Raw genomic sequence first — 27,735 nt, 5'->3', positions numbered from 1 at the left:
TCTCACTAGGTTGATGAGAGCCTTGCTGCTTGCTGAGGCTGTCCTCAAACCTTTGATCCTTCTGTTTCAGCCTTCTAAACACTGGGATCGCCGGGCGTGGTGGCGCATGCTTGTAATCCCCGCGCTTGGGAGGCAGAGACAGGAGGATCGCGCAGGTTTGAAGCCAGCCGCGCGCGCTGGCTTAGGAGACCCTGTTTCCAAATAAAAATGTAAAAATAGGTCTGGGAGTGTAGCCCGGAGATAGAAGGGCTTCCAGGAACCCCAGTACCACCAAAAAATAAATAAATAAATAAATAAATAAATAAATAAATAAATAAATAAAATAAAATAAACACTGGGATTACAGGCGTGCGCCACCACATATATCTTAGTGGAGGTGATTTAGAAAATAATTGTAAGTTGTGATAAAAATTTATATGAATGTAAGGAAACGTAGTTTTGGAAAAGAACAATGTGGGATGTAGGTGACCCCCCGCATGAGAGGTCAGTCAGAGCTTCTCTGAGCAGGTGACCCTGAAGCCGAGGCCTGAGTGAATGCAGAAGCCAGTGCTGGGGAGAGCTCTCTAGTCCCTGGGCATGGCGGTGCACACCTGTAACCCCTGTACTTGGGAGGCTAAGACAGGAGGATCTCAGCTTGGAAGCCAACATGCAGTAACTGAGACCTGTTTAAAAATAACAAGGACGAAGCGTATAGTTCAGTGGTAGAAAGGCCCTGGGTTCACTCCCCAGTGCCATAGGAGGGAAAAAAATAAAACCATAGAGTGAGGTGAGGAGTGTTTCAGGTAGATCAGTGTGACCTACAGCCTGAGCTGGTGGTTTGAAAGGAGGCTCGAGTGGCTGACACACAGTAAATGAGGGGGGAGCAGCCGGAAAGGTCCAATCTGCAGGTGCCAGGTTTGCCAGGACTTTGACTGGTTCCTGGTCAGCCAGCCTCCTGTCAGGGTACTTTCTCTTCCACTGATGGTGATATTGGACCCTGGGAGAGATGGGGAAGTGTCAGAAGAGGGTCAAGAAGAGGGCCAGTGTCTGGTGTGCGTCCTCATCAAGCACTGATGTTTGGTGTTTAGTACCATCTGTCTTATTTCATTGTGCTAGGTCCTGCTGGCCTAATGAGGAACAGGTTCTGGGGATGGAACCCGGGGGCATTCTACCTCCGAGCTATGCCCCCTGCCCTATTTTTTATTATTTATTTTGAGACAGGGTCTCATTAAGTTGTGGAGGGCCTCACTAAGTAGCTGAGTCTGTCCGTAAACCGCGATCCTCCAGTCTCTGCCTCCCAAATGCTGGGATGACAAGCGTGCACCACCACGCCCAGCTCACCTTTTTTTAAAAAAATTAATAGTTTATTTATTTTTGTTTGTTTCTGCACTACTAGGGATTGAACCCAGGAACATTCTACCTCCAGCCTGTACTCCAGCTCCGTTTTTTTATTCTTCATTTTGAAACAAGGCCTCACTAAGTTGCAAAGGGCCTCACTAAGGAACTGAGGCTGACCATGAACCTGTAATCCTATCTCAGCATCCTAAGTACTAGAATTTCAAGCCTGTGCCACGAGGCCCAACAGAGCCTTTTCTGATCAGGCATGGCCAATAGGTACCTTAGTTGGTGTGCTGGTCACTGATTCTGCTACCTCTGTCTTTTCCCAAGTGTTCCATCATAAATAGCATCTGGAAATAACAAAAATACCATTAACTTTGCTGGAAACCAGTTTGCGGTTCCTCTGTGAACCCTGTGAATGTACATTTCCATGAAAGGCTGCCTTCAAGGCAGCTCGTGAGTTGATGCAGTAGTGTCACCACTTCTCATCTCAAAGTCCTTTTTATTTATTTTTTCGTCTAGTGTGAAGGAGTAACCAGCTATTTCAGACATGGTCCAAATGCCCTCATTCTACAGAAGACAAAATTAAATCTGGAGAAGGTTAAGGGAAATTCGGACAGGGCTGTAACTGGGAGCCCTGCTAGGACTGAAGGACAGGAATGGACAGAATCCTGAACGTTGACAACCTGGCAGCAGGGTGTGGAGAGAGGGCCTGTACTCGCAGCACTTGGGAGGCTGAGATAGGAGGATCGCAGGCTTGCAGCCAGCCTCAGCAACTTAGAGAAGCTCTCAGCAATCTAGAGGGGGCCCTGTTTCCAAATTAAAAAATAGAAAGAGTCGGGGGTGTAGCTCAGAGGTCGAACACCCCGGGTTCAACCCCCAATACCAATAAATAAATTAATTAATTAATTAAACAAACAGGTTTCGTGTGTGTGTGTGTGTGTGTGTGTGTGTGTGTGTGTGTGTGTGTTACTGGAGATTGAATCCAGGTGCATTCTACCTCTGAGGTACATCCTACAGTCTTCTTTTTCTTTTTTTATTTTATTTTATTTGGAATAAAGGGTCTTGTTAAACAGCTGAACTAAGTTGCTAAAACTAGCTTCAAAACTGTGACCCCCCAGTCTCAGTTCCCAAGTACTAGGATTATAGACATGCACCACCACGCCTGGTTCAGCAAGTTTGTCTGGTAACTCCAGTATCTGAGTCTTTTTTGAATGATGGATCTGTCTATCTATCTATCTATCTATCTATCTATCTATCTATCATCTATCTATCTATGAGATTGAACCCAGCAACACTCTATCTCTAAACTACATTCTTAGTCCTTTTTAATTTTAATTGTAACTTACTTATGTATTTGTTTATTTAGGTACTAGGGATGGATCCCAGGCACCTTCTATTCACAGACCTATCTTTTTTTTTTTTTTTTTTTTTTTTGGTGGTACTGGGGTTCCTGGAAGCCCTTCTATCTCCGGGCTACACTCCCAGACCTATTTTTACATTTTTATTTGGAAACAGGGTCTCCTAAGCCAGCACGCGCGGCTAGCTTCGAACCTGCTCAATCCTCCTGTCTCTGCCTCCCAAGCACGGGGATTACAAGCGTGCGCCACCACGCCCGGCGGACCTATCTTATTTTTTATTTGGAAACAGGGTCTCGTTAAGTTACTAACAGCCTCACTAAGTTGCTGAGGCTGGCTTTGAATCTGTGACCCTCCTGTCTCAGCATCCCATGTACTGGGATTACAAGGGTGTACCACCATTCCTGGCTAATTTTTTAATTTTTATTTTTGAGACAAGGTCTTAACTGTTTAGGGCAGCTTTGCATTATAATCCTCCTGTCTCAGCCTCCGTAGTCGCTGGGATTACAGAGCACAAGACCATGCACAACTTGACTATTAATTTTACTATTCATTTATGTTTTCATGTCTACTTTTGTGTTTTGTTTGTTATAATTTCTGTGCCAGAGAGTATTTGCAAAATTGTTTATAGAAATAATGTGGAAGTTTAGGACAATGATGTTTTCCACTAGAGAATTCTTATATCTAATTGTACTGGGTTCCTGTGCACACTAGTAGTTGAAAGTCACCCCACCTCAATGATTCTTTTTTGTCCTGGGGATTGAATACAGAGGCATCGAACCTCCAAGTAACATCACTATATATTTTTAATAATTTTTTTATATTTTATTTTTTTGGTGGTACTGGGGATGGCACCCAGGGGCCGTCTACCTCCGGGTTACACTCCCAGACCTATTTTATATTTTTTATTTGGAAACAGGGTCTCTTAAGCCAGCGCGGCTGGCTTCGAACCTGCGCAATCCTCCTGTCTCTACCTCCCAAGCGCGGGGATTACAAGTGTGTGCCACCACGCCCCACGTCCTTTGGGTTTTTATCTCAGAGAAGTGAGGGTCCACTTTGAATGCACTCTGGACTACAACCTTTGTGTCCCCATTCCTGCAAGGTTGTCAAAAAACTGCTCTCAGCAACTTCTCCTCAAAGTTTGGCAAATGTTCTCTAGGTACAAGCATCCCAAAAAGTTGACTTTGTCTCTCTGAGTCTCCACCCTTCCCAAGCAAGGGGCCTAGACAATTTTTGCTCTCTGGTCAACCCTACGTGCCTTTGTGTAGAGGTCTTTTATATTTTGTGCGGCTTCCTCTAGTAGCTTTTAGTCATCTATAGTATCTAATTTGCCATTATTAAAAGAAGAATGTCTTTATACTTGGCTAAAAGTTTTAAACTCTTTATCATGGGAATTTGTGCACATATGCACAATTAGATGTACTAGTGTGATGATCCTTGTGCACCTGGCACTCAGCCAATTCTGCTCTATCCACATTCCCCTTCACGTTCTGTCATCCTATATTATTTTGAGGCAAATTCCAGATCTCACATCAGCTCATCCACAAATATATGTATGCAGCCCTAAAAGATAAGGATATATTTTTTTGAGCTGGGATCCTCTGAGCTACACTGTCAAGCTCCCCTTTTTATTTACAGTACTGGGAATGGAACCCAGGGCCATTTTACCTCTTAGTGACACCCAGTCCTATTTTTTATTCTTTATTTTGAAACAGGGTCTCACTGAGTTGCAAAGGGCCTCACGCAGTAGCTGAGGCAGAGGGTGTATCTTGGAAGTAAAATGGCCCTGAGTTCCAGTGGTAGTAACACACACACACACACACACACACACACACACACACACACACACAACAACAACAGCAACAACAACTGTGATAGGATAGACATGCGTATTGTGCATTTTTTATGCCAAACTGAGTCTGCCCCCTGTGGGCAGAACAGTACCTGCCCATCTTAAGAATTTTGTGAGGGTCAAATAAGGTAATCCATGAGGGCCATTTTAGACATTCTGTAAAGCAAAACTGTAAGGAACTGTGATGGCTGCCATAGCCACTACATGACTCTAGACCATAATCTTTGGAGGGCAAAACCTGTGTTCCTAGAGCCCATCACAGTACCTAACAATGGGTTTCTGGTAAGTATTTTTTGATTTATTATCTGAGTCATCTTTACGTGTGTGTGTGTGTGTGTGTGTGTGTGTGTGTGTGTTGGGGGGGTTGGTGGTACTGGGGATTGAATCCAGGGATATTCTAACTCTGAGCTACACCCCTAGACATATTTATTTTTTAGTTTGAGATGGTCTCACTAAGTTGCTGAGGCTGGCCTCGAACTTGTGAGCCTCCTGTCTCAGCTTCCTAAGTACTGGGATTATAGGCATTCACCACCACACCTGGCTAAATTTAGCCATTTTCTTATTCTTGTTTATCAAATCATGTGAAATATAAATGATAAAATTAAAGACCTACAGGGAAAGCCAACACTTTGCCAGAATTTTTATTTGATTTCTTTTCTCCCCCTCACAAATGTGATAGGTCTATCTCAACATGTAGTTACCAACTATAAGCAAGTAATCCAACTCCTGGAGGAGGGGATAGCAAACAGGTAACCGGTGTGTTTGTTCCCATCTTTCTTCCGGCCTCATTCTCCCCTTCGGAGTGTATGATTGCACTTACCCTTGTCTCTGTCTGAAGCTCCCTGCACCTAGAACTGGGGGCCTTTTCCAGAATAATAATATCTAAGACTTAGTGCTCTTCTCACTAGAAGGGAAATGGGATTTGTTCTAGATATAATAGTACTATGATGTGAGCCCAGAGAGTTACAGTCTATTTTGTCTTAAAACATGGCAGCTTTTGCCGGGCGTGGTGGCGCACGCTTGTAGTCCCAGCATTCGGGATGCTGGGACTGGTGGATCGTGGTTCGCGGACAGCCTCAGCTACTTAGTGAGACCCTCTGCAACTCAGTGAGACCCGGTTTCAAAATTAAGAATTAAAATTAGGGCAGGGGGTGTAGCTCGGAGGTTGAATGCCCCTGGGTTCCATCCCCAGACCCGGAAAAAAAAAAAAAACAAAAAAAAACAAAAAAACCATGAAGCTTTTGCTACTTTGATCAAAGAATTGATTCTTGCCTGCATTGTCCTCTCCTCAGACTTGATAGACATGAATATGGCATAATGTATATATCATATATATACTTTTTTGTGGTACTGGAGATTAAACCCAGGGGCATTCTACCTTCAAGCTACAACTCCAGCTCTGTTTTTTATTCTTTATTTTTTTATTTTTATTTTTATTTTTTATTTTTTTGGTGGTACTGGGAGTGGAACCCAGGGGCTTTCTACCTCTGAGCTATACTCCCAGACCTATTTTTTTATATTTTATTTGGAAACAGGTTCTTACTAAGCTGCTGAGAGCCTCACTAAGTAGCTGAGGCTGGCTTCGAACCTGCATGATCCTCCTGTCTCAGCCTCCCGAGCGCTGGGATTACAAGCGTGTGCCACCACGCCCAGCTTTTTATTCTTTATTTTGAAACAGGGTCTCATTAAGTTGCCGAGGGCCTCACTAAGTAGCTGAGGCTGGCAGGGAACCTGTGATCCTCCTGTCTCAGCCTCCCAAGTACTGGAATTACAAGCGTGCGCCACCATACCCAGCCCGTAAAATGTTTTAGACAACTATTTTTTCAGTTCTACATACTTGCAAGGTTACTAAAGACTGTTCTTAATCTTCTTCTTAATAAGTCCTGTGGACTCTCCTAAAAGCGATTGTAAGTTGTGATAGCATTCTGGAGTGTTACTGGGAAATACCAAGAGTATTATTAATAAATGCCTGGAGGAATGTTTTTTCTGAAAGAAGAAAAAGTACCTTTTCTTTTCCTTTTTGGTACTGGAGATCGAATCCAGGGGCATTTTACCTCTAAGCTATACTCCCAGCCCTATTTTTTTATTTTTATTTTGAAACAGAGTCTTACTAGGTTGATGAGCGTCTCACCTTTTGCCAAGGCTGTCCTTGAACCTGTGATCCTACTAAGTCCTGAGATTACTGGCATGCACCAACACACCTGACTTGAACAAAGTATTTAGTCTTCTCTTTAACCTATTATTAGCAGACCTTTTATTTTAACTAAAATAAAGGAAAAAATTTTAAATTTAACATTTCACTCCTGGAGTTTCATAGAACTCTTACAGAAGAATTAGCATCTAGTCTCCAGGATACCCTGAATTCCTTTTTTTTTTTTTTTTTTTTTTTTTTGTGGTCCTGGAGATGGAACCCAGGGGGATTATACCTCTGAGCTACACCCCTAGCCCTACTTTTTTATTCTTTATTTTGAAACAGGGTCTCACTGAGTTGCAAAGGGCCTCACTAAGTAGCTGAGGCTGTCCGTGAACCCACATCCTCCTGTCTCAGCCTCAGAATGCTGAGATTACAAATTTGCACTACCACACCTGGCTGAATTCTATGATCTCTAAGTATAAAGCCTTACCTTTTGTTTATAACAAAAGGTAATATTTTGTTTAAAATATATATTTTGTTATATTTTGTTTAACATATATAGATATTTATTTTTATTTATTTATTTTTGTTTGCGGTACTGGGGACGGAACCCAGGGACATTCTACCTCCAAGATACACCCCCAGCCCAATTTTTTTTCTTTATTTTGAAACAGGGTCTCACTGAGTTGCAAAGGGCCTCACTAAGTAGTAGCTGAGGCTGGCCACAAACCGCGATTCTCCAGTCTCAGCCTCCCAAATGCTGGGATTACAAGCATGAGCCACCACGCCCGGCTGTCTCAGATATTCTTAAAAGGAAGCTTAAGAATAACTTAGATTGACTTAGATTTAAATAAAGGGAAGACTTCTGATTTTAAAGATTAACACTGGAATGAATTTCTAAAAGAAACTATGAATTCCTTCTGGCTGAGGCATGACATTGATGCAAATCAAGTAATGACTTTAAAATCCTTCTGACACTAAGATTAACACTCTATTTCATACCTTCCCTTCTCTGTCTTCAGGTTTCTTCTCCAGGAAGCCCTCTGCAACCATCTGTCTTATTTAAATGGTCTATCTTAGGGATATTGACCCAGGTTGATAGCACTTTAACTCTGAATTTTGCCTTTATCACTTTTTTTTTTTTTTTTGGTGGTACTGGGGTTCCTGGAAGCCCTCCTTCCTCCGGGCTACACTCCCAGACCTATTTTATATTTTTTGAAACAGGGTCTCTTACACCAGCACGGCTGGCTTTGAACCTGCGTGATCTTCCTGTCTCCGCCTCCCAAGCGCGGGGATTACAAGCGTGCGCCACCACGCCCGGCCCTTTATCACTTTTTAAAAAATGCTTTAATGTGGGTTAAAATGAAGCTACGCTCCCATTTATTCTCAGGTATCGGCACCTAGAGTTCTGCTTCTGCCTCCTATGGACCACTTTCCTCACCAGACTAGACTTAATAGGATGCTTAATGATTCTCATCTGCGACCTTCGGAACTAACATTTCTTGGAGGGTCCACCATGCATAAAAAAATGACTGTACTGACTGTCCTCTCTGTACCACAGAATCACAGCAGCCACCCACGTGCACGAGGCCAGCAGCAGGTCACATGCCATTCTCACCATCCACTGCGCGCAGGTCGGTCACTCCTCAGGTCTGGTAAGCTGCCGCCGCCTCCTCATCCCTTTGCACTGCTTTCTTGTTTTCTCTTTTCCTTCCTTCCTTCCTTCCTTCCTTCCTTCCTCTCTTTCTTTCTCTCCTTTTTTATTTGTGTGTGTGTGACACTGGGGATTGAACTCAGGAGCATTCTACCAGGAGCATTTTAACACACACACACACACACACACACACACACACACACACACCTATCTATATATCCAACAACAGAACTCCAAAATATGTAAAGGTAAGCTTAACAGAATGAAAGGAGAAATAAATCAATACTAGTTGGAGGTTTCAATACTTCATTTTCAGTAATTATTAGAACAACCAAACAAGTCAGCAAGGTAACAGAAAATGTGAATGATGTTATCAACCAGTGTGACCTGACAGTTACAGAACACTCCAGTTAACAGTAGCTGAGGCTGGCCATGAACCTGCAATCCTTGTGTCTCAGCCTCCCAAGTACTGGGATTACAAGCTTGCAGTGCCCAGTTTTTTTGTGTGTGTGTGGGTTTGGGGATGGAACCCAGGGGCATTTGACCTCCAGGCTATACCCCCTGCCCTATTTTTTTATTCTTTATTTTGAAACCGGGTCTCACTGAGTTGCAGAGGGCCTCACTAAGTAGCTGAGGCTGTCCGTGAACCGCGATCCTCCAGGTCTCAGCCTCCTGAATGCTGGGATTACAAGCGTGTGCCACCACGCCCGGCTCCCCAGTTGTTTTTTAATATGGATACCCATTTGTTACACACAGTATAACAAATTTAAAATAAATGTTAAATAGTATAACATTTCATTTTATTCATATACAATGAAATTCACTAAATCCACATCTGCCTTTGCAGCTGTTAAAAAGTCAGTTACAAGTGGGCGTGGTGGCGCACACTTGTAATCCCTGCGCTTGGGAGGCTGAGACAGGAGGATCGCACAGGTTCGAAGCCAGCCTCAGCTACATAGTGAGGCTCTCAGCAACTAAGTGAGACCCTGTTTCCAAATAAAATATAAAATGGGTCTGGGAATATAGCCCAGAAGTAGAAAGCCTCTGGGTTCCATCCCCAGTACCACAAAAAAAAAAAAAAAGTCAGTTACAAGCCAGATGCAAGCTTGTAATCCCAGTACTTGAAAGGCTGTGACAGGAGGATCGCACAGGTTCGAAGCCAGCCTCAGCTACTTAGGCTCTCAGCAATTTAGTGAGATCCTGTTTCAAAATAAAATATAAAATAGGTTGGGGGTGAGAGCTGGGTGTGGTAATCCCAGCATTTGGGAGGCTGAGACTGGAGGACCGCAGTTCACAAACAGCCTCAGCTACTTAGTGAGGCCCTCCACAACTTAGTGAGACCCTGTTTCAAAATAAAGAATAAAAAAAATAGGCCTGGGAGTGTAGTCTGGAGGTAGAGGCCCCTGTGTTCCATCCCCAGGACAAAACACACACACACACATACACACACACACACACACACACACACACACACACACACACATTAGTTACATAAGCATGCATAGGTCTATTTTATATTTGGTGTGTGTGGTACTGTGGATTGAACTCAGGGGCATTCTATCTGTGAGTTACACCCTAACTTCTTTGTATTTTTTATTTTGAAATAGGACCTTGCAAGCCAGACATGGTGGCACATGCTTGTAATCCCAGCATTTGGGAGGCTGAGACAGGAGGATCGCGGTTCATGGCTAGCCTCAGCTACTTAGGCCCTTTGCAACTCAGTGTGAGACCCTATTTCAAAATAAAGAATGAAAAATAGGGATGAGCCGGGCGTAGTTGTACATGCTTGGTAATCCCAGCGCTTGGGAGGCTGAGACAGGAGGATCATACAGGTTCAAAGCCAGCCTCAGCTACTTAGTGAGGCTCTCAACTTAGTGAGACCCTGTTTCCAAATAAATTATAAAATAGGGCTGGGGGTATAGCCAAACCCCTGGGGTCCACCCCCAGTACCACACACACGAAGAAGAAGAAGAAGGAGAAGGAGAAGGAGAAGGAGAAGAAGAAGAAGAAGAAGAAGAAGAAGAAGAAGAAGAAGAAGAACAACAACAACAACAACAACAACAACAACAACAACAACAACAACGTTGATGAGAGTCTATTTGCTGAGGCTGTCCTTGAACCTGCGATCCTCCTGTCTCAGCCTCCCCAGTACTGGGATTACAGTGCACCACCACACCCGGCTTGCCAGAGATTTTAATGAACAATGTCCCAGGGCTTACTGATTTCATCTTTTATATATTGAGAACTTTTCTGGTTTAGAGCACATTAGAATGCAGATTTCTTGTGTGAGTTGAATAAAAATCCAAACTATCACCTTAGGCAGGAGGGTCTAAGAGGGGGAAATGCACGTCATTTTAAAGGACAACTTTAACTGTGCTTTCTCTTCAGGCCACCCTGGAGAACAGCCTGCCCTCTGAGAGGGCCAGCAAGATCAACCTTGTGGACCTGGCAGGCAGGTAATTAGGACTCCAAAGCCCTGGGGAATCGTGCCTTTGAAAGGGATCGCGGAAATAGGGTCTCAGTGAGTTGCTGAGAGCCTCACTCAGTAGCTGAGGCTGGCCGTGTTCCTGTGCGATCCTCCTGTCTCAGCCTCCCAAGCACTGGAATTACGAGCATGCACCACCACGCCCAGCAGGATTGTGTATTTTTAGTATTTCCCATTTACTTAAAAAAGGGAAAGGGAATGAGACATTTAATAGTTAATGACACAGATAACATAAATCCGTTAATATCTACATTTATTTTTAAAACAATAATGATAGAGGGGAGGAGAATATAGCAAAATGCTGTGTTAATATCATTTCTTTCGTGTGTGTGTGTGTGTGTGTGTGTGTGTGTGTGTGGTGCTGGGGATTGAACCCAGGGGCATTCTACCTCTGAGCTACACCCCCAACTGATTCTTTATTCTTTATTTTTGAAAAAAGGTCTCATTAAGTTGCAGAGGGGCTCAATAAGTAGCTGAGGCTGGCCGTGAACCCAGATCCTCCTGTCTCAGCCTCCTAAGTGCGGGGATGACAAGCGTGCGCCATCACGCCCAGCTCTGTTAATATCATTTCTAAAAACGAGTATTATATTTAGGGTGCTCTGGCAGCCAAAATAAAATCAGAAGTGTAATGAATTATTTGATTTTTATTGCCTGAGAAGCAGAAGGTCATTTCATTACAAGATGGTAACCTCTTTATCTGGATCTGAATTTTCAAAGGAATTTATTATGAGGGTCTTTTTTTTTTTTTTTTTTCGGGTCTGGGGATGGAACCCAGGGGCATTCGACCTCTGAGCTACACCCCCAGCCCTATTTTTTTTCTTTATTTTGAAACCGGGTCTCACTGAGTTGCGGAGGGCCTCACTAAGTAGCTGAGGCTGTCCGCGAACTGTGATCCTCCGGTCTCAGCCTCCCAAATGCTGGGATTACAAGCGTGCGCCACCACACCTGGCTTATGAGGGTCTTTTATAACATGATGTATAACATAATGGTTAGTGTGTTTAAACCACATTATAAAGATAGTTTCTTGTTTCTTTTCGTTTTTATTTTCACCTATTAGTGAGCGAGCAGATCCCAGTTACTGTAAGGACCGGATTACAGAAGGAGCCAATATCAACAAGTCCCTGGTGACTCTGGGAATCGTCATCTCCACCTTAGGTATCTGCTGATACACTGGAGGGGTGGAGTGAGAAGGAGACTTTGGAAAATAACTTCTTTTCATTTTGTCAAAATGGGGTAGATACTTCTAAGGTTCTTTTGGGTAAGGTTATCTTTTGGTTTGGGGCATGAGGACCCCAAGAAGGGGGAAGGGGGATCTCAACTCGACGCTGGCAGGTTCTTGACTTCCACTGTTTAAAGGAATTTTAGGACATGTCAGAAGAGGCACAGGCAGAGATCTCTTTAGAAAAGTATGGAAATTTATTCAGAAAAGTAACCAGCAGGGCAGAATGTGCTCTAAAAGGGAGAGGGAGTGGGGGTGATTAAGAGTGTAATGTGCTTTTGAGGGTCTTCTTTTAAGAAAAACTTTGTAAATAGTAAACATGAGAAGCAGGTGGGGCGGGGAGCCCAAGGAGCTGGATCCTTTTGATCGCAGAGCTGGCCACTGTGGCCTGGTCCTCAAAATCTTCAGGTTGACATCGTCTACTTCATTGCACTGTACCCATATCCTGGGTTCCGGGCAATATTTTCTCTCTGGTCTTGTTTTCATAAGTCTAAGAAGAGCTTCTATAGGCTAAGAGTATAAGTACTAATTAGCTGGGTTCACTGTTGCTTTAGTGTGTGTGTTACTGGGGACTGAACCCAGGGGGCATTCTACCTCTATGCTATACCCCTAGCCCTATTTTATTTTACTTTGAAATAGGGTCTGGCTAGGTTTCTGAGAGTCTCACTACTTGCTGAGGCTGTCCTTGAACCTGCAATCCTTCTGTCTCAGCCTCCCAAGTACTGAGATTACAGATGTGCATCACTACAGCCAGCTTTTAGGATTTTTTGTTGTTGTTCTTTTAAGAATTTGGACCTGGAGGAAGGCAAGCCTAGAGAATAAAGGTGAGAATGCTCACAAAGTTTTTAGGGTTTTTTTTTTGTTTTTTTTTTTTTTGTTGTTGTTGTTGTTGTTTTTTGGTGGTAATGGGGGTGGAACCCAGAGGCCTTCTACCTCCAGGCTATACTCCCAGACCTTTTTTATATTTTATTTGGAAACAGGGTCTCACTAAGTTGCTGAGAGCCTCACTAAGTAGCTGAGGCTGGCTTCGAACGCGTGCGATCCTCCTGTCTCAGCCTCCCAAGCGCGGGGATTACAAGCGTGCGCCACCACGCCTGGCAAGTTTTTAGGTTTACAGTTCCCCCTTTCCTGTTTGCCTTCTTTTTACCTATTATTTCGTCTACCTTAGTTGTAGAGTATAATATGATCATTCACACACTATCATTTCATGAAGAAGAGAAACAAAAAAGTTATGTTACTCAAACCATTCATATCATGACTTGAGTTCATGATATGAATTCAAGTTTGGACTTAGCATATCCTATCACATGTGAAAAGGGGAGTATAATACTTAAGTCTGTTCTCTAGCAATTGTTCTGTTTTAATGCGTTTGCTTTATAATTCTTTCCTCCATTTATGTTATTTATCTACTAAGCCCAGAACTCCCAAGTCTTGAGCCGCTGCCAGAGCCTCAGCAGCATAGCCAGTAGTGGCGGTGACCGGATTCCTCTCTGTCCTGGGGCCCACGGTGGAGCGAGAGCCTCCCGGAGGCGGACTTACATCCCATACCGCGACTCTGTATTGACCTGGCTGCTGAAGGATAGCCTTGGGGGCAACTCCAAAACTATCATGGTTGCCAGTAAGTGGGATGCTAGAGCGGCTTCTGTGTTGGCATTCTTATCCCAGAAATGGCCTGGACTCCTCTGCTTCCTCATTGCATCAAGGGCCCTCATGCAGTGTGGGCAGTCGCAGCATGGCCAGAGCTTAAGGGCTGGGCTGGAAGGACTTAGCATGTTTTTCCTTGTTTTAATCTTTCCTTTTCTACTTCAGCTGTGTCTCCCGCACATACCAGCTACAATGAGACCATGAGCACGTTGAGATATGCATCCAGTGCCAAAAACATCATCAATGAGCCACGGGTGAATGAGGTGAGACCTTCCTTGGAAGTCCTGATCTGGTGTAGATTCCATAAAGTTCTCTTTGCTTTTTTCTCTAATTTTCTTTGTACTCACCACAACTTGCCAGACTTGTTCTCCAAAGAATGGAGACCTGAAAAATAAAGAATAAAATAATTAAAAATAAATTTTCTTCCAGTGTAATGGCATACCCTTCTCTGATATCTCTACTGACGTGTGTGTGTGTGTGTGTGTGTGTGTGTGTGTGTGTGTGTGTTACCAGGGATTGAATCCAAGGACATCCTACCTCTGAGCGGGACTATTGCAAGAGGCAGTGTAATTAGGGAGCTATCAAGTTGAGTCATAATACAGAAAAATAGCACCTACTGTCTTTACATACTATGTTTTATGTTACCTTCCTGGCCTCTTGCTCTAGGCTAAGGTGAGGATTCTCAAATTTATATGTATATAAAAATTACCTAGATCTCTGGCAGTGCACACCAGTAATCCCAGTTATTCATCAGTAATACCAACTTCTTGGGAGGCTGAAGCAGGAGGATTCCAAGTTCAAGGTTAGCCTGAGCAATGTCATAAGACTCTGTCTTAAAATAAAAATTTTAAAAAATGGCTAACATGTAGCTCAGTCACAAAAACTCCTGGATTCAGTCTCCAGTATGGAAGGGAAGGGAAGAAGACAAGAGAAAAAGAAAAGAAGAATCTTTTGGAGAGTTAAAACACAGCTGGAGAGCTGGGCATGGTGGCGCACAGTGGTAAACCCAGCATTCGGGAGGCTGAGACAGGAGGATTGCGGTTCATGGACGGCCGCAGCTACTTAGTGAGGACCTTTGTAACTCAGTAAGATTTTGTTTCAAAGTAAAAAATAAAAATTGGGCTGGAGCCGGGCGTGGTGGCGCACGCTTGTAATCCCCGCGCTTGGGAGGCAGAGACAGGAGGATCGCGCAGGTTTGAAGCCAGCCGCGCGTGCTGGCTTAGGAGACCCTGTTTCCAAATAAAAATGTAAAAATAGGTCTGGGAGTGTAGCCCGGAGGTAGAAGGGCTTCCAGGAACCCCAGTACCACCAACAATAAAAAAAAAAAAAATTGGGCTGGAGATGTAGCTCGGAGGTAGAATGATCCTGGGTTCCATCCCCATACCGAAAAAACAAAAACCCCACAGCTGGAGCCCTATCTTCAAGAGTTGCTGACTTAAACCAAGCATGGTGGTGCATGCCTGTAACCGCAGTTCTTGGGAGGCTATAGATGGGAGGATCAAAAGTTAGAGGCAAAGTCCTGGTAGTTTTAGTGTGACCCTGTTTCAAAATAAAAAGGATGAGGGTGTAACTCAGAGGTAGAGTGCTCCTGGATTCAGTCCCCAGTACCCCCCCACACACACGCGCGCACACACACATACACACACACGCGCGCACACACACACACAGGTGCTGATTTAATAGATCTGACAAGTTCCTAAATAAAATGAACACTGCCTGTCCTAGGAACTTACTTTGAGGAAAAAACTGCTCTAGAATTTATTCCAAAGAAGTAATTTGCTTTTTTGTTTGTTTTTGTGGGGGGTTTTGCTTTTGTTTTGGCTTTGGTCTTAGTACTGGGGATTGAACCCTGGGGCATTCTATCCTTCTAAGTCACATTCCCAGCCCTTTGTTTTTTATTTATTGTTTTTTTTTATTTTTTGGGGGGTACTGGGGATTGAACCTAGGAGCATTCTACCTCTGAGCTATGCCTCCAGCCCTGTTTTTTTTTTGTTGTTGTTGTTTTTTTGTTTTTTTTTTTGTTGTTTTTTGGTGGTACTGGGGATGAAACCCAGGGGCTTTCTACCCCAGGGTACACTCTTCACACCTATTTTATATTTTATTTGGAAACAGGGTCTCACTAAATTGCTGAGAGCCTCACTAAGTAGCTGGCTTTGAACCTGTGCAATCCTCCTATCTCAGCCTCCCAAGTGCTGGGATTACAATTGTGAGCCACCATGCCTGGCTTTTTTTTTTTTTTTTTTTTTTTTTGGTGGTACTGGGGTTCCTGGAAACCCTTCTACCTCTGGGCTACACTCCCAGACACCCAGACACCTGTTTTTTATATTTTTATTTGGAAACAGGGTCTCCTAAGCCAGCATTGCTTTGAACGAGCGTGGTCCTCCTGTCTCCGCCTCCCAAGCGCGGGGATTACAAGCGTGTAATCCCCTTACACCCCTGGCACGCCTGGCTTTTTTTTTTTTTTTAAATGGGCTCACTAAGTTACTTTTTCCAAGCAATTGCACAGAGCATTTCATATCTGGTTGGGGTCTAATATCAATCAGGTGACCTCCTCTGTGTTTCAGGATGCAAATGTGAAGCTTATCAGAGAACTCAGGGAAGAGATTGAAAGGCTGAAAGCCGTGCTTCTGAGCTTTGAACTGGTACACAGACAAGCAGTGCTGCTCCCTGTGCAGACGAGCCTCTCCTCCCGGCTCCTTTTCCTCCTGCGTAGCGTCTGGACCCTGTTGTACCTGCGTTTACAGTTGATGCTCATAAAGTGGACGGGGGGGGGGGGGGGGTTTGCTTCAGAAGGGCTGGGATCCTCCGGCTTTATCATCTCTTGTTCAGAGAGCATCTGTCTGAACTGCCTTTGCTCCGTGTGCGGGCGACATGGGAAGGAGTCCTAGAGCAAAATTTCTTAGAATTCTTTTTTGTACCATTATGAGCCCAATACTTAGGTTCCTGATTTGTTTCTGATTTTAATGATGAAGTCTTTCCTTTATCCCATACCTTCCTTCACAAGTGTAAGTGTGGGACACACCTGCAGTTCACACCAGGAAAATATCAAAGCACATCTCTCTCTGTGCAGAGAAACTTCCGTTCGCTAGATGATGGACAGGATGAAAGTTTGAAGGAGCTGCTTCTCCACAATGAAGTGAAGGTGGGTACGTTGGGGGGACCCACTTGTGCTTATAACACTCTGGAAGCTGGCTTGATTTCTCTTCAGAGATCATAAAAGGAATCCCAAATATGGGTCACATAGAAGTAAGATGGAGCCGGGCATGGTGCTGCATGCTTGTAATCCTAGTACTTGGGAGGCAGAGACAGGAGGATCGCAGTTCCATCTTAGGCCCTCCACAACTTAGTGAGACCCTGTTTCAAAATAAAGAATAAAAAATAGGACTGGGGGAGGTAGCTTGGAGGTGCAATCCCCAGTTCTGCAAAAAAAAAAAAAAAAAAAAAAAAGATGGCAGTCAGGTGTGGTGGTCCGTGCCTAAATCCCAGCTACACCAGAGGCCAGGTGAGAGGGTCACAAGTTTGAGGCCAGTCTGAGCAACTAAGTGAAACCTTGTCTCAAAAACACAAAAAAATGAGCTACAGAGGTAACTCAGTGGTGGCACATTTGCTGCATAAGGCCCGGGGTTTACCCCCCTTACCACAAAATAAAATGGAAAGAAAATTTTTGTTCTATGTGACAATGGGGATTGAATAAGGGCATTTTACCTTTGAGCTATATTCCCTATCCTATTTATTTATTTATTTATTTATTTATTTATTTATTTATTTATTTTGTGGGTCTGGGGAGGGAACCCAGAGGCCTTCTACCTTTGAGTTACACCCTTACCCTATTTTTATTTCATATTTGGAAACAGGGTCTCACTAGCTTGATGAGAATCTGACTACTTGCTTAACCCTGCATTCCTCTTGTCTCAGCCTCCCAAGTACTGGGATTACAGGAGTCTACTACCATGCCTGGCTTTTATTTATTTTTTAAACAGTCTCACTAAGTTGCTGAGACTGTCCTTGAACCTGTAATTCTCCTGTTTCAGCCTCCTAAGTAATTGGAATTACAGACATGTACCACCATGCCTGGCTGCCAATTAATTCTTAACAAGTTACTTGCTTGTTTGTTTGTCCCTAGAGGTGGAACCCAGGGACATTCTACTTTTGAGCTCCACCCGAGCCCCATTTTTTTTTTTCTTGCAGTACTGGGGATTGAATCCAGGGGCACTCAACCTCCAAGGTACATCCCCAGCCCTGTTTTTTATTATTTATTTTGAAACAGGGTCTCACTAAGTTCTGGAGGCCTCACTAAGTGGCTAAAGCTCGCTGCAAACCTGTGATCCTCCTGTCTCTGCCTCCCAAGTACTGGGATTACAAGCGTGCGTTACCACACCTGGCTCTCAGCCCAATATTTTACTTATTTTTATTTATTTTTATTTTTTGGTGGTACTGGGGTTCCTGGAAGCCCTTCTACCTCTGGGCTACACTCCCAGACCTATTTTTACATTTTTATTTGGAAACAGGGTCTCCTAAGCCAGTGCGCGTGGCTGGCTTTGAACCTGCGCGATCCTCCTGTCTCCGCCTCCCAAGCGCGGGGATTATAAGCGTGCGCCATCACGCCCGGCCTGGCAAACAAGTAATTTAAAGAACAATATTTTTTCTAATTAAAGGAACAATACTTGCTAATTGCAAAAAAGTTGGTTTTTGGTTTTTTTATTGTGGTACTGGGGATAGAACCTAAGTGTAGTCTACTTCTGAGCTATGCCCCTAGCCGCCCTATTTTATTCATGTGTGTGTGTGTGTGTGTGTGTGTGTGAGAGAGAGAGAGAGAGAGAGAGAGAGAGAGAGAGAGAGAGAGAGAGAGAGAGAGAGAAAGAAGAGACAGAGACACTGACTGGCGATTAAACCCAGGGGCTTTCTACCTCAGCTACTATTTTAATACCTCAACCCTAGTTTTTTTGTTTTTGTTTTTGTTTATTTTTGCAGGTCTGGGGATGGAATCCAGAGGCATTTGACCTCCAAGCTACACCCCCTGCCCTATTTTTTATTCTTTATTTTGAAACAGGGTCTCACTAAGTTGGGGAGGGCCTCACTAAGTAGCTGAGGCTGTCTTCAAACCTGAAATCCTCCTGTCTCAGCCTCCCAAGTACTGAGATTACAGTGTGTGCCACCATACCCGGCTGAAAACTTTTAAAATAACATTTATTTAAAGAATTTCTCTTTATAAGAGTAACACTTATTAAAGAAAAAGACCCAGAGAGAGCTCACAGTTGGAAAAGGGTAAGGGCCCGTGTGAGGCTTTGAGCAGTAATGGTGGGGAATGTCAGAGGAAGACCTGGGGGCGCAGGTCATGGTGACCTCTGATCTCAGTCTGTTCTCCACTTTGACCCCTGCACCTCTGCAGATAGACGAGTTGACTGACAAGTGGACCCGGAAGTGGAGTGACTGGCGGGCCCTCCTGGAGCACTGCAGCGTGGACATCAGCAAGAGGAAGGCCGGCGTGGTCATCGACTCCAGCCTGCCACACCTGATAGCCGTGGAGGACGACGTGTTGAGCACAGGTGTTGTGTTCTATCACCTCAAGGTGAGGAGCCTGGCGCCCTTCCCTGCGCTTTGAGCCACTGGCCCCAGAAGTCACGGAGGGAAAATCCAGAGTCAGCTGTCATGTTTCTGTGAATTAAGAGAGATGCCACATCTGGGTGTGGTGAAACATGCTACAATCCTTGTACTTGGGTGCCTAGACAGGAGGATTGCGGCCAGCCTCAGCAACTTAGCAAGGCTCTCTGTAACAAATGAGACCCCAATTTTTTTTTTGGCAGTACTGGGGATTGAACCCAGGGACAGTCTACCTCAGAGCTACACCCCCAGCCCTTTTTTTTAAAATTATTATTCTTTATTTTGAAACAGGATCTCAATAAGTTGCACAGGCCCCACTGTGTAGCTGAGGCTGGCCATGAAGCTGCAAACCTCCTGTCTCAGTTTCCCAAGTACTGGGATTACAAGTGTGCACCACCGTGCTTGACTGAGACCCTGTTTCAAAATAATAAAATAGGGCTGGGGGTGTTAGCTCAGAGGCAGAACCCCCTAGTACCACATACACACATATACATACCAAAAAAAAAAAGACAGACATGCTACAGAGCTGCCTTCATGTATGCTCTCAGGAAACTAATCTAGGTGAAAATTGTAATCCATTTTTATTTTGTATAATAGAATAGAAAACCGAGAATCAGAGTAAATAGTTGTTTTCAAATGTTATTGTTCCTCTCCTATAACTTGTATCTGTTTTCTGTGACATGATTCCTTATTTCAAAATAAGAATGATACTTATATTTCTTTTCTGTCTTCCTGAAGCACAGGGGTGCAGTCTTGGAGAGCAAAATCTAAACCTTAAAAATACCATCAGAACCTGATATGGTGGCGCACACTTGTAATTTCAGTACTTGGGAGACTAAGACAGGAGGATCCGGGTTTGCGGCCAACTTCAGCTACTTAATGAGGCGCTCTGCAACTTAGTGAGACCCTGTTTCAAAGTAAAGAGTAAAAGAAATCAGGCTAGGAATGTAGCTCAGAGGTAATATGCCTGTGAGTTCAATCCCTAGTACCGCAAAAAAAAAAAAAAAAGAAAGAAAAAAAAAAAAAGAAAAATAGGGCTGGAGGTATAACTCAGAGGTAGAATGCCTTTGGGTTTAATACCCAGTACCACATACGTACAGATGTCAGACACATACACACACACATAGAATAAAATAAAATAAAATAAAATAAAATAAAATAAAATAAAATAAAATAAAATAAAATACTGTCAGTGTAGACTGGACATGATGCACACACCTGTAGCCCCAGCTACTTGGGGACCATAAGGCAGGAGGAGTGCTTGAGCCTAAGAGTTCAAGGCCAACCTGGGCGACATTTTGAGACCTAGTCTCAGAAAATAAAATGTCATCTACAAATACAGGCTGCCCAAAGATAAGAGAATTAAAAATACTTGAGAGCTTTCTTCTGATACTTTCCTACTTTGTTCAACTCCCAGTCAACAACAACAACAACAACAACAAAATGTATCTCCTACTTCCTTATCACTTGTATTTACTTGGAAAAGAGTGGACAAAAAAAGTAGATATAGGAAGCTTAATGCATGAGGGAGGCCCACAGAGCTGGAGAGGGTAGGGTGGAGGACGATATCCGTCCATCTAGAAAAATAAAACGAAGTTAAGGTCCTCCACAAGACTTGACTCACCTGGCTCCTTGTCACCAAAGGCCAAGTCATCCCTTTTTTTTTTTTTTTGGTGGTATTGGGGACGGAGCCCTTCTACCTCTAGGACAGACCTATTATATATATATATATATATATATATATATATATATATTTTTTTTTTTTTTTTAATTTGGAAACAGGGTCTCTTAAGCCAGAGAGGCTGGCTTTGAACCTGCGAGATCCTCCTGTCTCCGCCTCCCAAGCGCAGGGATTTACAAGCGTGCGCCACCGCGCCCAGCTAAGTCATCACTTCTAAATGAAGTAGTTTTAAAAGTTGATGATCGCGCCAGGCGTGGTGGCGCACGCTTGTAATCCCGCGCTTGGGAGGCTGAGACAGGAGGATCGCACAGGTTCAAAGCCAGCCACAGCTGCTTAGTGAGGCTCTCAGCAACTTAGTGAGACCCTGTTTCCAAAAAATATTTAAAAAATGGGTCTGGGAGCATAGCCTGGAGGTAGGAAGCCCCTGGGTTCCACCCCAGTACAGCCAAAACAAAACAAAAAAACTTACTTTATCAAATTCAGACTGCACGTCTCTCTTTTGCAGGAAGACTGAAGTGTATTCTCACTTCCATAGACCAGAAAATTTCTGTGTGTGTGTGTGTGTGTGTGTGTGTGTGTGTGTGTGTGTGACTGGGGAGTAAATCCAGGGGCAGCCTACCTCTGGGCTATACGCCCAGTTCTATTTTATTTTTACTTGGAAACAGTCTCACTGGGTGAGCCTCACTGCTCTTTGAGACCGTCCTCACAGCTGCGATCCTCCTGTCTTGGCCTCCCAAGCACTGGGATCACAGGCACGTGTCGGCGTGCCCACTTCCCCTTTGTATTCTTACTAAGTGACTTGCTTTTCCCCCACAGGAGGGGATAACAAAAATAGGAAGGGTTGACTCAGAGCAGGAGCAGGACATTGGTAAGTGGTCAGACGTGTGGGTCTGGCGATTTGTGGCAATTGTCTGTGCCTGGAAGGTTTCTTCAGAGGAATGTAAGGGTGCGCTTAGAGGGAAGGAATATCTGAAGTATTAAAGTCTGCTTCTCTGTCTACTGCTCATAGGCTTTGGGTCAGGGACAAGGAAGGAGGAGGCCTGCACAGTGGAGGACTTCAGCTCGGGTGGATCGAGTGGTGGCTACTCCTCACCTGTTACGATGGGAGATTTTACAGATAGTGGATTTTGATTTCACAGAAAAAGTGGAGGGGGTGTTTCCCTGGATTGCCCCCAGTCAAGTGACCACCACCTCCTCTGTAGTCCTGCAGGGCCCGTGGATTGAGAGAGACCACTGCACCATCACCAGTGCCTGCGGGGTAGTCATTCTCCAGCCGGCCCAGGGGGCACGCTGCACAGTCAATGGCCGCGAGGTCACCGCCTCCTGCCGCCTCACCCAGGGTAGGACTCTTCCCAGCCCTGTTTATGCCATGATGCGTGACAGACCAGCTCCAGTCTCAAGGGCCCAGAGCTCAGTGAAGCCAACTTGAGAGCACTCAGCCGGGCGTGGTGGTGCACACTTGTAATCCCAGCATTAGGGAGGCTGAAGGCTGGAGGATCACGGTCCGTGGCCAGCCGCAGTTACTTAGTGAGGCCTCGGCAACTCAGTGAGACCCGGTTTCAAAATAAAGAATAAAAACTAGGGCAGGGGGTGTAGCTCGGAGGTCGAATGCCCCTGGGTTTCATCCCCAGACCCACAAAAAAGAAAAGATGGAGCACTCAGCCTCTGCACTTAGAGACCTAAAGATCTCCTCACGTGATCCTCTTCACCCTTGGACCCAGGAGAACAACCTCCTGAAGTTTGTACCTGTGTGTGTGAGCTCTGTGTCCATAGGAAAGTCTCTGGGCCTTAATTTCCTCTTCCGTCATGCAGTCAGAGAGAGGACTGAAGAAACCCTATCCTCGTACGGCTTTTAGCAATGTGCTTGGCACTCATGACTCATCTTCATTATTACAATCACCTTTTTTTTTTTTTTTTTTTTTTTTTTGTGTGTGTGTGTGTGTGTGTGGTACCAGAAATTGAACTCAGGGGCATTCTACCTCCGAGCTACATCTCCAGCCCTATGTTTTATTCTTTAATTTGAAAGAACAAGTAAGTAGCTGAGGCTGGCCACGAACCATGATCCTCCTGTCTCAGCCTCCCAAATGCTGGGATTACAAGTGTGCGCCACCATGTCTGGCTCAAGGCTTCACTACTATTATATTATTAATCTATTCAGGTTCTGTTTGTCCTTTGAAACTGAGCTTAGATTTCTTTCTTTTTTTTTTTTTTCTGGTGGTACTGGGGATTGAGCCCAGAGGCATTCTACCTCTGAGCTACATACACTCCCATTCCTTTCTATTTTTTTGTTAGGTTTTTGAGAATCTGGCTAAGTTGCTGAGGCTGGTCTCAAACCCACAATCCTCTGATCTCAGCCTCCTGGGTACTGGGGTTACAAGCATGTGCCACCATGCCTGGCTAAGATTCCATTTCTTCTATGGCGCTTTCTCTGGCTGCTCCACCCAGAACTATCTAGCTTTCCCTCAGAGTACAGTAGTCTTCTGTTTATTTTATTAATTTAATATTTAAGCTGTGAGATATATAACTAATATATATTTGTGTTTGTGTGTGGTACTGGGAATGGAACCCAGAGGCATTTTACCTCTGAGCGACACCCCCAGTCCTATTTATTTATTTTTTTTTTTGGTGGTACTGGGGTTCCTGGAAGCCCTTCTATCTCTGGGCTACACTCCCAGACCTATTTTTACATTTTTATTTGGAAACAGGGTCTCCTAAGCCAACATGCACAGCTGGCTTCGAACCTGCGCGATCCTCCTGTCTCTGCCTCCCAAGCATGGAGATTACAAGCGTGCGCCACCACGCCCGGCCCCCCAGTCCTATTTTTTATTCTTTATTTTGAAACAGGGTCTCACTGAGTTGCAGAGGGCCTCACTAAGTAGCTGAGGCTGGCCACAAACTGCAGTCATCCTGTCCCAGCTTCCCAAATGCTGGGATTACAAACGTGCACCACCACACCTGGCTAATAATAAATGTCTTATTAATTCAGCTGAAGTATCCACTTGTTGAAGCATGGGACACATACGAGTACCCTGCTCAGAGTATATACTGGAGACATAATCTGACCGAATTCTCGTTCCTCTCTGTACTGCAGGAGCCGTCATAACCCTGGGGAAAGCTCAGAAGTTCCGATTCAGCCACCCGGCTGAGGCTGCTGTCCTGCGGCGGCGAAGGCAGGTTAGTGTGGCCGGGACTTGTAGCTCGCTGCTGGCTTTGCTGTTTCTTCTTAGCGGAGAAGCTTGCATGATGTCCTGTTTGAGGGGGACCCTCACTGTGTGTCGTCCTTGTTCTAGGTCGGAGAGGCTGTCGGCAGTAGTGGCTCCTTGGAATGGCTAGACTTGGAAGGAGGCGTCCCTGCTTCCCGGCTGGGTCCCTGCCCTTTGCTTTGCAAGGAGAGGTGAGAAACGGCTGTCATCCTGGGGTGGGACCTGCTGAGTTTGCGTCTCAGCCCATTACAGCGTGGGGCGGGAGGTGACGGGTGCAGCAGTCGATCTGAATCAGCCTGGACAAGGGATCTGAGGGTGTGCACGAGCGGCCGAGTTCGCATTGGACAGGAGCTGTCTTGGCCCGCATTCATTTCCTCTGACCTTTCACTTTCATCGCTGAGAGAGGTGTCTCATTGAGTGTTGCTGCGACCACTCTCCTGCCAACAGGATTTTCGTGTGTGTGTGGTACTGGGGGTGGATCCTAGGGGCTTTCTACCTCCGGGCTATACTCCCAGACCTATTTTATATTTTATTTGGAAGGAGGGCCTCACTAAGTAGCTGAGGCTGGCTTCGAACCTGCGCAATCCTCTTGTCTCAACCTCTCAAGTGCAGGGATAACAAACGTGCGTCACCACGCCCGGCTTATATATATATAATTTTTAGATATATATATGGCGCCGGGTGTGTAGCCCAGAGGTATAGAAGGGCTTCCAGGAACCCCAGTACCACCAAAAAATAAATAAATAAAATTTAAAAAAATAAATATATGGCTGGCTTCAAACCTGTGCGATCATCTTGTCTTAGCCTCCCAAGCGCTGGGATTACAAGAATGCAGCTATTTTTTATTCTTTATTTTGAAACAAGGTCTCACTGAGTTGCAAAGGACCTCACTAAGTAGAAGTTGAGTCTGTCCTCAAACTGCGATCCTCCTGTCTCAGCCTCTCAAATGCTGGGATTTTTTTAAAGTCTGTGAGTTTTTAAGGGTAGTATGTGACTGTGAGTTTTTAAACTCTATGAGTTTTTAAAGGTAGACTTCCGAGCCAGAGGGAGTTGGCCGGTCTGCCCTGCTTTTCTCCTTGCAGCTGTGACCCATAGCAGAGAGGAATTTGTCCTTGAAAACAGTTGCCTGTGTCCTTGATGTTTGGGGACATAACCTTAAGTGCCTAGAATTGAGAGATGCTGTCACTGCTGTTGCTGCTACTGCTGCCGTAGTAAGTGGACACCACACACTCCACTGCAGACGCTGTCGGACCCTTGTCAGAGAGGTATAAGAGAGCAGTGGAGTCCTGACAGCCAGGCCCCGGCAGTCGCTGGGGCTCCTGGGGCCACAGACGATGAAGGGCAGTCACGTGCTAGGGTGCGCGGTCCCGTGGCTGGCGGATATGCAGACACCTCAGTAGCAGACCCAGGCACATAGTGTGAGGCTGGTGTTTTCTTTTTCACCTGCTTGCTGGAAACTTGATTGCTGTGCTGAGCAGAGGTGCTCTTCTGGCAGACCCGGGGGGCATCTCGGTGGCTTCTCCTTTTAGGTCCTCTCGCTGCTGTGAAGGAAACTATTGTAGTGGCCTCTTTCCTAGCAGAAGGAAAGGGAACACTCTCTTTGAGAAGAAGCAAATTGTAACTCTGAGGATTGTGGAGACAGCTAGAGAAAGAAACTTAAAATGTCAGGGAATTTAGAATATAGATTGCCTCCCTGCCTCTTGTATCTGGCGGTCTGTGTGGGTCTGAGCTGGGTTTGTGCAGGACCCTCCGATGGGCTCATACTTATAGTTCAGGTATTCCTGTGATCAAAGTTTAAAACAGTAATACAGACACGATACATATGTATAAAATGTGTTCTATTGACTGATTTTCCTGAGCACACTTGCTAAAGCGTCAAGCAGAGCCGTGTGTGGTGGCACACGCTTGTAATCCCAGTACTTGGGAGACTGAGACAGGAGGATTGCAGGTTTATACGTGGCCAGCCTCAGCAGCTTAGCGAGGCCCTCCCCAACTTAGTGAGACTCTGTTATTTATTTATTTATTTATTTATTTATTATTTATTTTTGCGGGTCTGGGGATGGAACCCAGGGGCATTTAACCTCTAAGCTATACCCCCCACACCTTGTTTTTTATTCCTTTTTTTTTTTCCCCCTTCTACCTCTGGGCTACACTCCCAGACCTATTTTATGTATTTTTTACTTTTTTTGGAAACAGGGTCTCTTAAAGCCAGCAAGGCTGGCTTCAAACCTGTGTGATCCTCCTGTCTCCGGCCAAGCACGGGGATTACAAGTATGCACCACCACCCCGGGCTTATTTTTTATTTTGAGACAGGGTCTCACTGAGTTGCGGAGGGCCTAAGTAGCTGAGGCTGTCCGCGAACCGGGATCCTCCAGTCTCAGCCTCCCAAATGCTGGGATTACAAGCGTGCACCACCATGCCCGGTGAGACTCTGTTTTTAAATAAAGAGTAAAATGGAGCTGGAGGTGTAGCTTAGAGGTAGAAAGCCCCTGGGTTCCATCCCTAGTTCTACCAAAAAAAAAAAAAAAAAAAAAGCATCAAGCCCCTTACAGATTGAATCATCTCCTGCCTCTTTCCAGGGAAGAGACAATCTGTGGTTGTTACTCCCCCCGATTCCACATCTGGTATCCTACCTACCCCTCCTCCACTGGTCTCTTAAGGCTACATTACAAAAGTGTGACTGTTTTTTAAGGGAGGGGTGGCAAACTTTTTCCATAGGAGCTCAATGGACCATGTGGCCTCTACAGCAAGTACTCAACTTGAATGTGGTTCAAAAGCAGCCTAACCCAGACGATACATAAATAGATACAAGTGGCTGTGTTCAAATAAAACTTTATTTACAAAAACAGGCAATAGAGCAAGTTTGATATACTGTAATTTGTGGACTTCTGCTTTAAATACTCTCCGGTTTTATATTGCTCTACAAAGTGGTGTATTAGCTTTGTGTTGCTATAACAAAATACCTGAGACAGTCAACTATGAAAAAGAAAGTTTAGCTGGGCGTGGTGGCGCACGCTTGTAATCCCAGTACTTGGGAGGCTGAGAAAGGAGGATTGCAGATCGCAGACAGCCTCAGCTACTTAGTGAGGCCCTCCACAACTTAATAAGACCCTGTTTCAAAATAAAGAATAAAAATAGGGCTAGGGATGTAGCTTGGGTTCAATCTCCAGTACTGCAAAAAAAAATTTTTTTCGAGGTTTCAGCCCCTCTTCAGATGGTCTTGTTGCTTTTGGACGTGTGGCAGCACAGGATATCATGATATGAGTATGTGATAAAGGAAGCCTTCACCTTAGCATCTAGGAAGCAGAGAGAGGGAAGAGGAGGGACGCGTCCTCATCCCCTCCAGGGGCACGCCCAGTGACCTAGCTTCCTTCAACAGGCTCCACCTCCTAAAGGCTCCACCACCTCCCATAGCAAATGGGCCTCTGTGGGACATTCCAGACCCAAATTATAGCAAGTGGTCGTCTAAAAAGAGTGAATCTGCCTCTAATCCCAGTGCTTGAGGGCCTGAGAAAGGAGTATCACAGAATGGAGACCAGCCTCAGCAACGTAGTAAGAATCGCAGCATCTTAGCGAGACCCTTTTTT

The 27,735-nt window shown here is 44.8% G+C and overlaps 1 protein-coding gene across 1 annotated transcript in view; it reads left to right on the top strand.

The window, feature by feature from the left end:
- Positions 1 to 27,735, top strand: part of STARD9 (StAR related lipid transfer domain containing 9) — a gene marked incomplete at both ends in the record, with an annotated part of 84,521 nt that overhangs the window by 36,445 nt on the left and 20,341 nt on the right. Inside the window, 13 exons of the mRNA XM_080707039.1 lie at positions 5,207 to 5,276; positions 8,223 to 8,295; positions 10,704 to 10,771; positions 11,858 to 11,955; positions 13,434 to 13,637; positions 13,829 to 13,926; positions 16,228 to 16,305; positions 16,734 to 16,805; positions 19,053 to 19,232; positions 21,762 to 21,813; positions 22,148 to 22,285; positions 24,037 to 24,119; positions 24,236 to 24,339. Coding sequence (XP_080563165.1) covers positions 5,207 to 5,276; positions 8,223 to 8,295; positions 10,704 to 10,771; positions 11,858 to 11,955; positions 13,434 to 13,637; positions 13,829 to 13,926; positions 16,228 to 16,305; positions 16,734 to 16,805; positions 19,053 to 19,232; positions 21,762 to 21,813; positions 22,148 to 22,285; positions 24,037 to 24,119; positions 24,236 to 24,339 — 1,318 coding nt within the window. The remainder of the gene's footprint in view (positions 1 to 5,206; positions 5,277 to 8,222; positions 8,296 to 10,703; positions 10,772 to 11,857; positions 11,956 to 13,433; positions 13,638 to 13,828; positions 13,927 to 16,227; positions 16,306 to 16,733; positions 16,806 to 19,052; positions 19,233 to 21,761; positions 21,814 to 22,147; positions 22,286 to 24,036; positions 24,120 to 24,235; positions 24,340 to 27,735) is intronic.

This window comes from Muscardinus avellanarius (genome assembly GCF_963383645.1).
Source record: "Muscardinus avellanarius genome assembly, chromosome: 12".
Taxonomy (NCBI): domain Eukaryota; kingdom Metazoa; phylum Chordata; class Mammalia; order Rodentia; family Gliridae; genus Muscardinus; species Muscardinus avellanarius.
The sequence above is the reverse complement of the archived record's forward strand: the minus strand, read 5'-3'. Positions and strand labels throughout refer to the sequence as shown.